We start from the raw sequence: 13,066 nt of genomic DNA, 5'->3' as shown, positions 1-13,066 counted from the left end.
ACGGTCGCGAACTGCTCGCCGCATACCTGTCCATCAAGTACTTCCGTTTCTCCCTAGAAGGCAGGCCGTTCACAGTGTTCACGGACCATAAGCCTCTCACGTTTGCTTTGAAACAGAAGCCCGACAAAGCGTCCCCTCGTCAGCTTCGACACCTGAGCTTCATAAGCCAGTTCACGTCAGACATCCAGCACGTGTCCGGGAAGGACAACATTGTTGCTGACGCTTTGTCTCGTGTCTCCGAACTTAACATCCCCGCCTCACTCGATTTCTCGGCTATTGCCAAGGCGCAGGTGGATGACGCAGCACTTCAGAGCCTCAAGTCCAACCCCAAATACAAATTTCGGGAGTTGCCCATCTTCGGCTCAAACCTCTCGCTCTGCTGCGAAGACTCGGAAAAGGGATCTCGGCCATACATTCCGGCCACATTTCGCAAGGAAGTGTTCCACGCAGTTCACGACTTGGCGCACCCCGGCATCAGGACAACAAACCGGTTAGTCACCGGAAAATACTTCTGGCCCTCCATGAACAAGGATATCAATTCCTGGGCCAAAGAGTGCATCGCATGCCAGAAGTGTAAAGTCTCCAGGCATGTAAGGAAAGAAGTGGGCTCATTCCCCCGCACTACCAAGCGTTTCCACACCATACACCTCGACATAATAGGGCCTTTGCGAGACTCGCACGGTTACAAGTATTGCCTCACAATCATCGATAGGTTCACGCGGTGGCCTGAGGCAATACCTCTGAAAGACATTACGGCGCAATCTTGTGCCGAAGCCCTCTGCCGAGAGTGGATACCTCGCTTTGGCGTCCCTGCATTCGTTTTATTGCCCCCTCGACTTCAGTTGCGCTGATAGTTAAGCCCATGAGTGTTTAACGTAGGTACCTGTCGTGGAGAGTTAATCCTACGGTCCTCTTCAGACACGGATTGATTTTGTGACCACAATCAGAGCCCCGCTGAGACATGCAACAACGGCACCAGTCTATACCAAGTGCACGGTTTAGCATTCATACTGGTGGATGCAAGAATTACCTAAATCCCTACCGAACAAAGGAGTAAGGCACCCGTGTTCAAACGCAACACCACGCCGAGGCCCGAAGGTCTCTTCTCGCTTGAGCACAACCACCATGAAACTCCCACTAGGGGGGCCAACCGCAAACAACCGATCTGTACTCATATACAACAGGAGTTCACCCGAAGTATGAGAGTCCAGGTGCTATCCAGGTTCCCATGGTACCAGTATACCCCTGGTAAGGTTTCGTGACCAATTTGCCACCTCAGACGAGTCCCCGTGCAGACTCGGGTTTGATCGTCCTAATTAGGCCTTTGGAGCATTCGCCTACTGCATCACGGCCGGCGAAGCAAAGTGAGTACAGCGTCTCCCGGTGCCACCACTATGGAGGTTCTCCTCAGCCACTTGGTTTTAGTTTGGCCGACAGGGTTGCCGGGGCGGCGGGGGGTCTTTCTCACCGCCACCTCTGAGCACCAGTTGCGCTGACATGAAAGTCCTGGGGGGTTTAATGTGAGTACCTGCCGTGAAGGCCTGACTACAGTGGAGTTGAATGTGATGCGTTTGAGCACCAGAATGGCAGCAAACCTCGAAAAGTGTTGGGCAGGGAGGCAGAAGCTGCTGGCAATAATAAAGATATCAGATATCCATGAAATGACCCTCCACGTTTTCGATTGCATGCAGAATGCAATTTTGCCACTATCACATTTTTGGGCAAAATTTTACATTTTCTTTAAAACTACACCATTTTATTAAATTTTATTATATTTTTTCCACAACTAAGGGAAATTCCTTCCTTCTAGTTTAACGAACTTTTTTATTTTTTTGATTTGACGCACTGTAAAAGTCACAATCTCTGCAGAAGTGAGGAAACTTTTTTTGTGGGCTCCGGAGTTCGCGGATAGCTTGTTGGTGGTCGAATATTTTCTTCCCAAAATTTCACCATGAATACATTATTTATCCAGAAAGGTATCCTCATCATTTCTAAAAATTCGATTCATTAGTTTTTTTTTGTAAAATTCACAATTATCACCTTTTTTTGAGGCAAAAACACTGGTTAAGCCTCTTAAAGTAAATTTATATCAAGCCTCAATGGTCTCAAGCGTGGTAAGACTACAGGACTTGGCTGCTACTTTCACTTCACTGTAAAGCCTGAAAATTTAAGATATTTCCCAGAGAGTGCTAGAAGGGGATCTTCTGCAGACGAGCAATCGCCTTAGTGCAATTATGGAGGCGATACTTACGTCATCGGGAGAAAGCTTTGTACGGGGTTAACCGGGGGGGGGGCGCTCTGGGTGCTGAATGTCACATTCTGTATCGAGTTTAAATTCCGGAAGAATTTGAAATTCGAAGACAAATAGAGTCGAACTGAAGGTATATATCAAAGTGCTCGGTCTGGTGGCGTGTTTCGCGCAAACGTTTTCCCTTTGTTGTTATATAGAACCGCACATGGTGACTACCATTATTAACCAAAAAGGCTCACGCCTTTATCAAACATCTGTCTCCGCCATATAGCCGCCAGAGCCAGACACAATCTCGAACGATAATTGTTATTTTAATCCATGTTTAAACCATATTTGGACAGTTGGAATTCAATACGCTTTTAAATGATAAATACTGGGCAAAATTGAACCCAATTTATACTTGATCAATGGGAAATCAAACAGGCAGTAAGCATTATAAATGCATTTCCATTTTCAATGTTATCTGCAATAAAAAAGCAATTTCGCAGACTCGTAAAATGATGGAAAATGATTTGTTTTGCTTGCTTGATTTTTCAATAAAATTTTATGAAGGAAGGGATGAAGAATATACATATGTATGTATACTTTCAAATCAATATATTATCAAATTAAAATGAAATTGGAAAAATCATTCAAGAATGGAAGAGATAAAATATGCCTGCTAGGTCAAGGTAGAGTTAGTAATCATAGAAAAGTGCCAGCAAATGAATACAAATCGAAGCACTTCATACCATACCATGCCCAGTCCAATGAAATAATCATAATTGAAAATTTAATATTTTAGATAAATATTATTATATTCAATATGAATAATAAATTCAACTAGTCGATAGGAAATGTAAGCAAATGGACGCCCGCAAAAGTATGGAACTTGACTTATGTGAAGTTCAACGTTACCAGCATATGGGAAGGACTCAATCGGTACTCGGTGCCGAACCCCTTCCAGCAAAGCGCCACCACCCCTATCCTAGGTTCTTCGAAGAACAGGGTACGCTGGTAACGTTGGAAGAAGCTACTCATACGCCTAGTTACCAGATAATGTTAACGAGGCCAACTTTCATTCCGACTGGTGATATGTAAATAAGAAAAACATAGGGCATATGGCAAGAGCAAAATGGATCAAGTTGAACTCAACTCATATGAGCTACTTGTGGAAGTAACGCTCTCTAAAAATATGGAATTTGAATTGGAAACATTAGGAGAGAGGTCATGTGAATGATTAAATGTACCAATCAGACAACAAATTACCGAAACGTAGAAGGGGTCTATTCCTAATAACGCAAAACAAATAGCAAATAGTGGGATCGGCACTTGTAATGGGGAAAGCCATTTTCATGAAAATGAAAGCAAAAAATTCGATTACATCCGGGGTAATAACCATCTCTGATCAAGGAGAGTGAATAAATGCCGACATTTCCTGAAAGTTGACGATAGACCCACAAAAATCGGCTATATAAGAAGAAGGGAACTCTTATGCTGGAACTCAGTCAGTCAGTTACAAAACCTCAAACCAGTTCACAATATATTGTCGTCAAATATGAAGATGGCATTCAATTTGGTATTAGAAGGGAATTTAACAACAAAGTAGGTTATGTACCACTTAGAAAGTGAAGTAGGCCTACACATGCCTTGGATTTAGTCAAGTGGCGATCATGTATGTAAACGTAAGTCCAAAAAGTACCCCCAAGCAGTGAGGAAAATACGGATCTGAAGACCACGCCAGGAATAAGGATGGAAGAAATAAAAGTTTTATGCTATGCAGAAAAAGTAGTAGTTGCTGCTCAAAGTACAAGAAAGTTCCGAACGGAAAGCTGAAATAATTCATTTGGGCCAATCTTAGCAATGCCAGGGTAGTAAAGAACTAACTCTCGCAAATAGCTAAGACCAAATACCGCAACGCTCGATTGTCTGTCTGTCTTAAATACAAATACTGCATTAATCGTGGATTCGTTTTAGTTGTTAACTAAACACTTGTCCGTTTAGCGCAGAAGGCTCTTCCCCAGGGGGATTGTTAATTGAGGCGCCATGGCCAAAAATTGGTCTGTCTCGCAAGATTCCAATTCATTTGTCATAATTGCTCAATTTCGTTTCCCAATTTAAAACAAGTCAGGAAAACGGAAGCTTTACGCTTCAGATATGAAAGGTTTTGAGTATTGCTTTTATAAAAACATTTGAGCGGACATTTGTCCCATTGGAACCTAGCACGTAATATATGCATATGTTATGTGAGAATTTCCACTTTCCACTCCCCTTTCAGCAAATGTCAACTTAACAAATTAACATGCACCGGAATGCAACCACTCACCAGCTGCGAAGGTAAAGGCCGATTTAGTGCTAATCAACGAGCAATACCGGAACACGGACCCGGCTTTATGACATCTCAACTTATTGGGCACCGCTGGCATCTGGGTTTGGGGCGTCGTTCTGTTTCGTATTCTTACCCTAGGTCGTGAGAATGGGTGTATATGGATTCGGTATTTAGAGATAAGATTTTGTGGCATTTATCTGACGCCGAATGAGACGATGCTGGACTTTCGGCGCCGCCTGATGCTCTGGAGGTCGCCGCTTCTGGTACGGAGGGACAAATCCTGGTAAGCAGTGATTTTAATGCGAAGGCTCTTAAATTGGAAATGCGTCAGCCAGACACCAGAGATTCGGCTTGGTAGTTTTCAACACCGGATCCGCGTAAACGAAGCATCCCGGATATCACTTTTGTGTCGGAACCTCTAGCACCATCGGTGAATGGGTGGCGAGTCCTGACGGGTCCAGAACTGAACTAATAATGTCACTTCTTGCCGGTATGTGGATGGTTCATTCAGTTGAACTGATGGGCAAGTGCATTGTGGGCTCTGCGGGTGTAACCGACTGGAGTAACTGTACATGAATGGCGGGCTTAATGAAAGACGATTTTACTGATTCTTCTTACTTCTAAATGGTTTTCCCATTGCTATTCTCTATCAAAGCCATGCGTCCGGACGACATGGCGAAGAAATGATTGTATGAGTGAGAAGTCAGAAATGGAGACATGAAGAACTCCTCTCTTAGGATTTTTCAAATTTAGTTTCATAATTCTAATTTTTTTAATAAGAACACATTTAATTCAATTGAAACATTTTACTTTTGCTATTTTTAATAAATTTAAACTTTGGAGTAAGGACCAGATAGCAAGACATTAAGTACCACCTGATGGTGAGCGGCTTTGCGCAGGAAACGACGGTAGAAGTTTACCATGATCCTCTTTCATCATCATCATCAACGGCGCATCAACCGGCATCCGGCCTAGGCCGGCCTTAATAAGGAACTCCAGACATCCCGGTTTTGCGCCCACAAATTCGACATCCCTAAAAGCTGTGTGGCGTCCTGGCCTACTATATCGTTCCATCTTAGGCAGGGTCTGCTTCGTCTTCTTTTTCTACCATAGATATTGCCCTTATAGACTTTCCGGGTGGGATCATCCTCATCCATACGGATTAAGTGACCCTCCCACCACATCCTATTGAGCCGGATTTTATCCACAACCTGACGGTCATGGTGTCGCTCATAGAGTTCATCGTTATGTAGGCTACGGAATCTATCCTCATGTAGGGGCTAAAAATTCTTCGGACGCTTCTTCTCTCGAACGCGGCGAAGAGTTCGCCATTTTTCTTGCTAAGAACCCAAGTCTCCGAGGAATACATGAGGACTGGCAAGATCATAGTCTTGTACAGTACGAGCTTTGACCCTATTGTGAGACGTTTCGAGCGGAACAGTTCTTGTAAGCTGAAATAGGCGCCAACAACCCTGCGCGGTTTTCATCATCGTAGCTGTTATCGGTTGTGATTTTCGATCCTAGGTAGGAGAAATTATCAACGATCTCCAAGTTGTAGTTTCCTATTTTTATTCTTCCCGTTTGACCAGTGCGATTTGATGTTGTTGGTTTTTTGGTGGTGACGTTGCCACCATATATTTTGTCTTGCCTTCATTGATGTGGAATTCAAGATCTCGCGCCACCTGCGCGCTCTGATTGAAGGCAGTTTGTACGTCTCGGGTCGTTCTTCCTTGACTTCGATATGGTCAGCATAGGCCATAGTTGAGTGGACTTAAAGAAGATCGTACCCCTCGCATCTACCTCAGTGTTATGGAGTACTTTCTCAAGGGCCATATTGAAGAAAACGCATTATATAGCATTCCCTTGTCGTAGATCGTTTTTGATACCGAATGGTCTTGAGATCGAGACACTTTTATCTGGCCTCGCACATTGGTCATGGTTAGCCTAGTCAGTCTTACCAATTAAGTTTTACCCTGGCTATCATAGGCAGCTTTAAAATCGATGAAAAATGGTGCAACTGATGTCCATATTCCAACAGTTTTTCCATCGCACAGAGAAAACTAATCTGTTGTTGATTTGCCAGGAATGAAGTCTCTTTGGTATGGGTCAACGATGTTCTGGGCGTATGGGTTTATCCGACCTATCAAGATAGCGGAGAATATCTTATAGATGGTACTCAGCAATGTTATACCTCTATATATAACTCCCTTTTTATGTAGGGGACAGATAATTCCTCGTTGCCAGTCGTCAGGCATAGATTCGCCGTCCCATACCTTGACCATCAGTTGATGAACCACATGTTGTAATTGGTCGCCTCCATATTTAGCCAATTCGGCTGTAATTCCATCGGCTCTAGGAGACTTTTAAGATTTTTAAGCCAATGCATTGCACCGATTGGTTCTTCTATACTTGCCGGTGGCAGTATTTCTCCGTCGTCTTCAGTTAGCGGGACCTCCAACTCGTCGATATTCTGGTTGTTGAACAGTTCATCATAATACTTAACCCATGCTCCAATATGCCCATTCTGTTGGAAATCAGATTTCCCTCTTTCTCGGCAGGGTGAACATCGAGTTGTGCAAGGTTTCATCCTGACTTGCTGGTAAAACCTCCACGCCTGGTGCGGTTGCTCCCTGTACTTTCCGAGCTCATAGACTTGTTGGTTCTCCCAGGCTTTCTTTTTCCGCCTATGAAGTCGCTTCTCCGTTCGGCGGAGTTCGTGATAAGTATCCGCGCGTAACCGCTTCCTTTGCGAATGCAAAATTACTTGATATGCGGCATTCTTCCTTTCCGTTGGTAGCTTTCATTCATCGTCCAACCAGCGGTGCCGACTTCTTTTGCGGCTGGAGCTAAGTATGTTTGTGGCCGTTTTAATGATAATGCTCTTCAGGTGATTGTGAAGATCATTTGTTGATTTGTTGACTGCGGTTATTGCGGCATCGATTTCCCCCTTATAGGTGTTGAGGAGGGCTGTGTTGTGAATGGCTTCAGTGTTAACTCTCAGCTGATTGTCAGAGGGGATTCTGGGTGGCGTTGTCATCCGAGCTCGGAGCACCATGCCAACGAGATAGTGATCCAAGTGTATATTGGCTCCGCTATATGTTCTGACATTCACCAGCGCTGAGAGGTGACGGCGTTCGATCAATACGTAGTCAATTTGGTTGAAGTGGTCTCGTGTGGAGAGGCCCACGTTTGTTTGTGAACTTTCCGCGCATAGCCGTTCGCATAGCCGTTCCACGAGAAAATAGGCAAATCGTTATTCCGTTTTCGTTGGCGGGTTTGTCGTTGTTTTGTCAATCCAGTCCGAGGTTCCTTTTGTGTCTTCGTCACTTCGGTTTTCCGTGTAGAATTGTCAGCCCTACGCAACCCCCAATCAGGAGAACCAGTTGGTACGGTTTGTCCCGTTTTTAGGGGCGGGAGACTCGCCTTTATCCTTCTCCATCTGCAGCCTTTCGTTAAGAAATAGCTCCCAGCGGTCACCACGTGGAGGTGGAGATAGGGTTTGGTAGTATAATTATTGGTGTTGGTTCATCAGGCGTTTCCCGGGTATTATGTTTCATTGTGGGTACCAATCCACATTCCGCCCTGGAATCTATACTAGCCTTTGACTACCATAGTCGGCTGAATATATATTGCATGAGGACATAAAGGACACTTTTCGGATTTTTTACATTTACTGTTGCGGTTGATTAATGCTTAACCCCGCATCCTTAAAAGTTTGTGAGTTAATTGTACTAAGGCACCCTAAATTCGAGCTCAGAGTGCTTTAGCTTTATGCAGTTATATGCAAAAAACGCGATTTTTCCCAAAATTTTGTACGATTATTTCACTCCTAACAACTCCTAGTTGCCAAAAAATACTTAAATTTCTAGATTTCTGAAGTCACAAAACACCATTACACAAAATTGTTATTGGTTAGGCCCCCTATTCGGAAGAACATCTTGTATGTCGGCAGTACAGTGTATATTATGAGAACATCTTTCCGATTTCTAACAGTCAAACCCTCTTTGCCATCTTTGTCATGAAGTTGAAATGGATTTTTAAGTTCAAACTACGCTTTGCTAGAACTAGTTGTAGTGAAAAATCTCACAAACGGAACACCTTGCACGTTTTCTATCTGCAAAGCAGATTGTGTATCATAAATAATTATTCTTTCAAGTGCTTAGAAGCATATATCTAGGGAAAATCAGCAAAATGACATCCACACCCATTCACTCTACCAGAAACATTCCAATTGCCAAATCTTGATAAAAAAGAAGTGGGCAGCTTTCCCTTAATAAATCTGTCCAGTATTCGATGTGCCATTATTCGAACTACTCAGTAATTCTTTCTACGTTGTATACACGTAGCTCAGCAAATGCAATACCAGCAATCATCAATTCCACGAAAAGACATATCTTTTTTTCCGCAATCAAAAACACAGTTGACTCGTAACGCATCTCCGTGAAATTCGTTATCCCCATAATCTGCTCTGTAATAAAAAGCCATTTGGCATCGATGTTTTACTGTATGATTCCATCAGATTCGTCTTCTTCTCTTGCAGTTCGAGCAATTGGCCTTCACATGGATGGAACGGCAGAAGCTGGGAGGAAGCTATTCGTCACATCGTGCCCAAAGCGAAAAGCATGTTGTAGTGTGCTCGACAACATTGCACGCCGACACTATAATGGATTTCCTGAACGAGTTCTACGCCCATCCGCTTCTCCAGGATTTCTACGTGGTGCTCCTGAGTCCCATGGAACTTGACACGACGATGCGAATGATCCTTCAAGTGCCTATCTGGGCGCAGCGTGTCATCTATATCCAGGTAAGCGAAATTATGTTTCTCGTCACTTGCTTTTACCTTGTTGTTGCTATTCTGCTTCGTTGGCTTTGACTTTTCACTTTTGTCGAGCAAGGATCAAAAAGTTTGCGTACCTTTGGATATGATGAAGAAAAAATGGGTTCAGACACTATGGTAGACAGCACTATTTATAACATACCATCTTACAGAATAAAACTAAAATCAGCACTAAGTGCTCGTAATATTTGTTTTCTTATAAGTCTAAGCCACGATTTCACCTTTCTTCGGCTGCCAGTGAAATGGCATATACCTCCGTCTGGAATATGGCCGTCATTTTTTCGAGGGGTCGGGCCAGTTCTATAATCGGATTCCCTCAGAGCATCCCTGCGCCCGATCCGCCCTCCATTACTGACCCTTCGGTGAAGATTATTAAGTCTGTAATCTGAAAAGACTCATGGCCATTTGTCGGCCATTCTTCTCTTTCGGTGATTACGACAGCGTATGTCTTTTCAAAGACGAATCTGGAAACCATACGATCGGTCGGCATCAGAGCTACCGAATGTTTGCCAAGGAATTTCAGATAGACGCATGACCGTGTGATTGGCCACATTTCCGCGTTCCAATGGTATCAAGTCTATATGCGTCACTGGCTGCTTTCCGCTTCACCTCCAAGTGAATCGAGGGTAAATTTAGAATAGCTTCAAGTGCCTCAGTCGGCGTAACACTCATCGGTCCAATAATACTTAGGCAGCCAAGCTTCTGAATCTGCGTTAGCAGCTTCCTGCTGTTAGCAAAGTTCAGTCTCGGCCATAATTTAAGGCACCTTCGATGTCCATGAATGCGCTTAGGCGTATTATTTTTCGGACATCGCCTTTTCAATTTTTGCCCTGAGTTCATGGAGTGCTGTCTCCGTGGATTTGCTTTCCTGGTAGGCGTGTTGCCTATGGTGAAGTGGCCACTTAGGAATGTGTGTATCCCTTATGAACCGATCTACTAGTCTTTCTAGTCCTTTTATTAGAAAAGACGTTAGACTGATCGGTCGGATGCTTTTTGCGTCTGTGTAGGTGGGTTTTCCTGGTTTGGGAATGAATAACACCTTCACATCACGCCAGTTAATTGGAATATAGGCGTCAGTTAGGCACGCGCGATATATATTCCGAATATGTAGACTCAGGCCATCAACTCCTTCTATTACTAGCGCAGAAATGATGCCATCCGGACCTGCAGACTTCTATATATGGAACGAGTTAAATGCCCATTTTACTCGCTCCAGTGATACTACTTTGCATGCCAGATTCCAGTCTCTCGGTTGAAGGCTGTATACACCTGTTGGCTCCGAGGTTAGATTTTGAATGCTGCCTGGGAAGTGCACTTCAAGCAAATGGTGTGTTGTTTCTTCATCGCTTTCTGTCTACCTCCCGTTCTACAAATGTAAATAACCGAGTTTCTGGCTACGTTGTTTAACCAGAATCCGCTTCAGTTTTGAGGTTACCTCAAGAGAGTTAGTCTCTTCGCAAAAGCGTCTCCATGATGATCTTATGCTCCTCTTTAGATCCTTCTGTGCCTCTTTATAGCGATTCCAGCTAGCGTCTGAATCACACTTCAGAGCACGATTGAGGGGCATCTTTGCCGTTCTCCTCTATTTTGCCAAAGTAGGTCGATCTTGGCAGAGCACCTTTTGCCGATGCAAGGCTAGTTGAAACTGGGGGTCGCCTGGTATCCAAAGTTCACCGTTTACTGCCACATCTTAACCCCTGTGACCATTCAGCCCTCGGCATAGTAGACACACCTTGGCTTGGGGTTTTGATTATCGCTTGGCTTCAGGTGTCCCCTCCCCTTACCACGAAAAGGTAGGTAATCGTCGAGGGAGTAATTTAAAGTATGTTAATGAGCACATTTTTTTTGGGGGGCCGTGATCCATATTAATTTATTTATTCAAAAACAGAGGAACATTTTCAAACTGATGCTAGTACATACACCTTGACGAGATCCCGGGGGGTGAATTGTTTTCAATCGCTTGAGCTAAAATTCTCTTAGCCATTGTATTGGGGTGACTTTTCAGCCTGGCAAAGTGTTTATTAGCGGAACATTTAATTTCTTTCACTATTGTGGTGGTCTCTATGTCTTTATGGGGTCAAGTTTGCGGAAATACCATAGAGTACCGGATTTACATTTCAAAATCTTAAACTGAGGCCGGTTGAAGTAGATGGTTTGGCAGAGGTCTATAGTTGAGTCCCATAAGTCCATGCAAACTTAAGCAGCTTACAGTTCACAGAAAGTGGTGATTTTTGTGACTTATCCACAAGAAATTTGTAAACTTTAATTTAAGCTGTTAATTGTTCGCCTCTATATGCCATTTCCAGGTGAGTCTTCTATCAAGGTGTATCCCCACTTAGTTAACGTCATTCGATTGGGGTAAAGCAATGTTGTTGATCTTCCTTTTTGGCGAAATGTGAGTTACTTGTACACACCTTGACTCGTTAACTTTCATCCTCCACATTTGAAGCCTGTTTTCTACTTACCTTAGATGCGATTCTAGTTGCAAAGAAGTTAGTTTCGGGTCTGGGTGTTACCTCAAGATTGCAAATATCGATTCTGATTGTCGTCACAAAAGATAGCTGCGCTCGTGTGGCTAAAGTACAGTACAGGACCTCTTGGTATGATTTTATGTTATTCATTGAGAATCAAGTTTGTTGCCTAAAACTTCCTTACATACTTCTTTACCTTTACGAGTTACTTTTTGTTGCGGGGGACAATGAACCGATGACATGCAAGTTCTCCTCACCACATCTGCACGGAAAGCGAGGATACTTGAACTAAATCTTTATTGGAGTAAAGTAACTATGTTATTTTCAGTCGACAGTCTTTGGGCTAGCGTTTACCCAACATCGCTGACTTCCGGCTTTTTCTACAGCATGTTAAACATCATAAATAATATGGCTATTGATCTTGATCTAAAAACTGTTATTATAAAACTACAGTTCAAATTTGGATTTGATTGATTGAAAACTGGAGGCACTAGATTTTCGCCCAATTTGAAAAATTGGTTTCGAGAATACGCTTTTAAAGTTTTGAGAGTTAAAATTTTAAGAAAATTCATGTCCTACCTCTAATCTACGATGCCTACGCTACCCAGCAGGTCCAAAATGGACATCCTTAAGCCTCACATTCTTCCTTGGTGAAATGCATGGTCTATGGGCGTCTCTAACTTCTTCAGTGGAGAAACGCTTAGATTGCACTATGCGCGTGGCGTCAGCTTTCGAGTAAAAGTTAAGACAATCAAATGACATTGTAATACCACCATTGAGTTAAATTGATGTAACGGTCGCGGCAATATTGGGGACAGTTTTGCTACTGGAAGCAGATTTAGGATCCCTTCAGGCCCCGCATTAGTAACCTATCTTTGTTTAACCAACTTACATTGAGGTTTTACTGCCTTACCGTACCTGGAATTTCTGGACCATTGTCTTTCTTGATTGTGTTTCACGCCAAACCCCTTGGGATATAAATGATGTTGGTGCTTCTCGTGTTTAGGAGTTTTATGATATAATGCAGACTGACGTTAATTTAATTGTGAAAAAGACTAGTTACCCACGACAAAACCTTCTAATGACGTTTTGGCATCACCTCTTATTCTAGGATGAATATTCAAGTACTGGAGACATAATCCACAACATATTAACATCAAATAAGCTCTAAAACAAAATTTGCTTCCAAATTACTTGCA

At 43.2% G+C, this 13,066-nt stretch overlaps 1 protein-coding gene across 10 annotated transcripts in view; it reads left to right on the top strand.

Moving 5' to 3' along the window:
* The window catches only part of LOC119654275 (potassium channel subfamily T member 2), a 766,604-nt gene that overhangs the window by 576,622 nt on the left and 176,916 nt on the right, over positions 1-13,066 (top strand). For all 10 annotated transcript variants that reach the window (XM_038059612.1, XM_038059632.1, XM_038059605.1 and 7 more), the window contains one exon: positions 9,100-9,363. In XM_038059612.1, the coding sequence (XP_037915540.1) occupies positions 9,100-9,363 (264 nt within the window). The remainder of the gene's footprint in view (positions 1-9,099; positions 9,364-13,066) is intronic.

The sequence above is a fragment of the Hermetia illucens genome, chromosome 1 (genome assembly GCF_905115235.1).
Source record: "Hermetia illucens chromosome 1, iHerIll2.2.curated.20191125, whole genome shotgun sequence".
NCBI lineage: Eukaryota > Metazoa > Arthropoda > Insecta > Diptera > Stratiomyidae > Hermetia > Hermetia illucens.
Note: the sequence above shows the minus strand (reverse complement) of the source record. Positions and strands in the feature narration are given on the sequence as shown.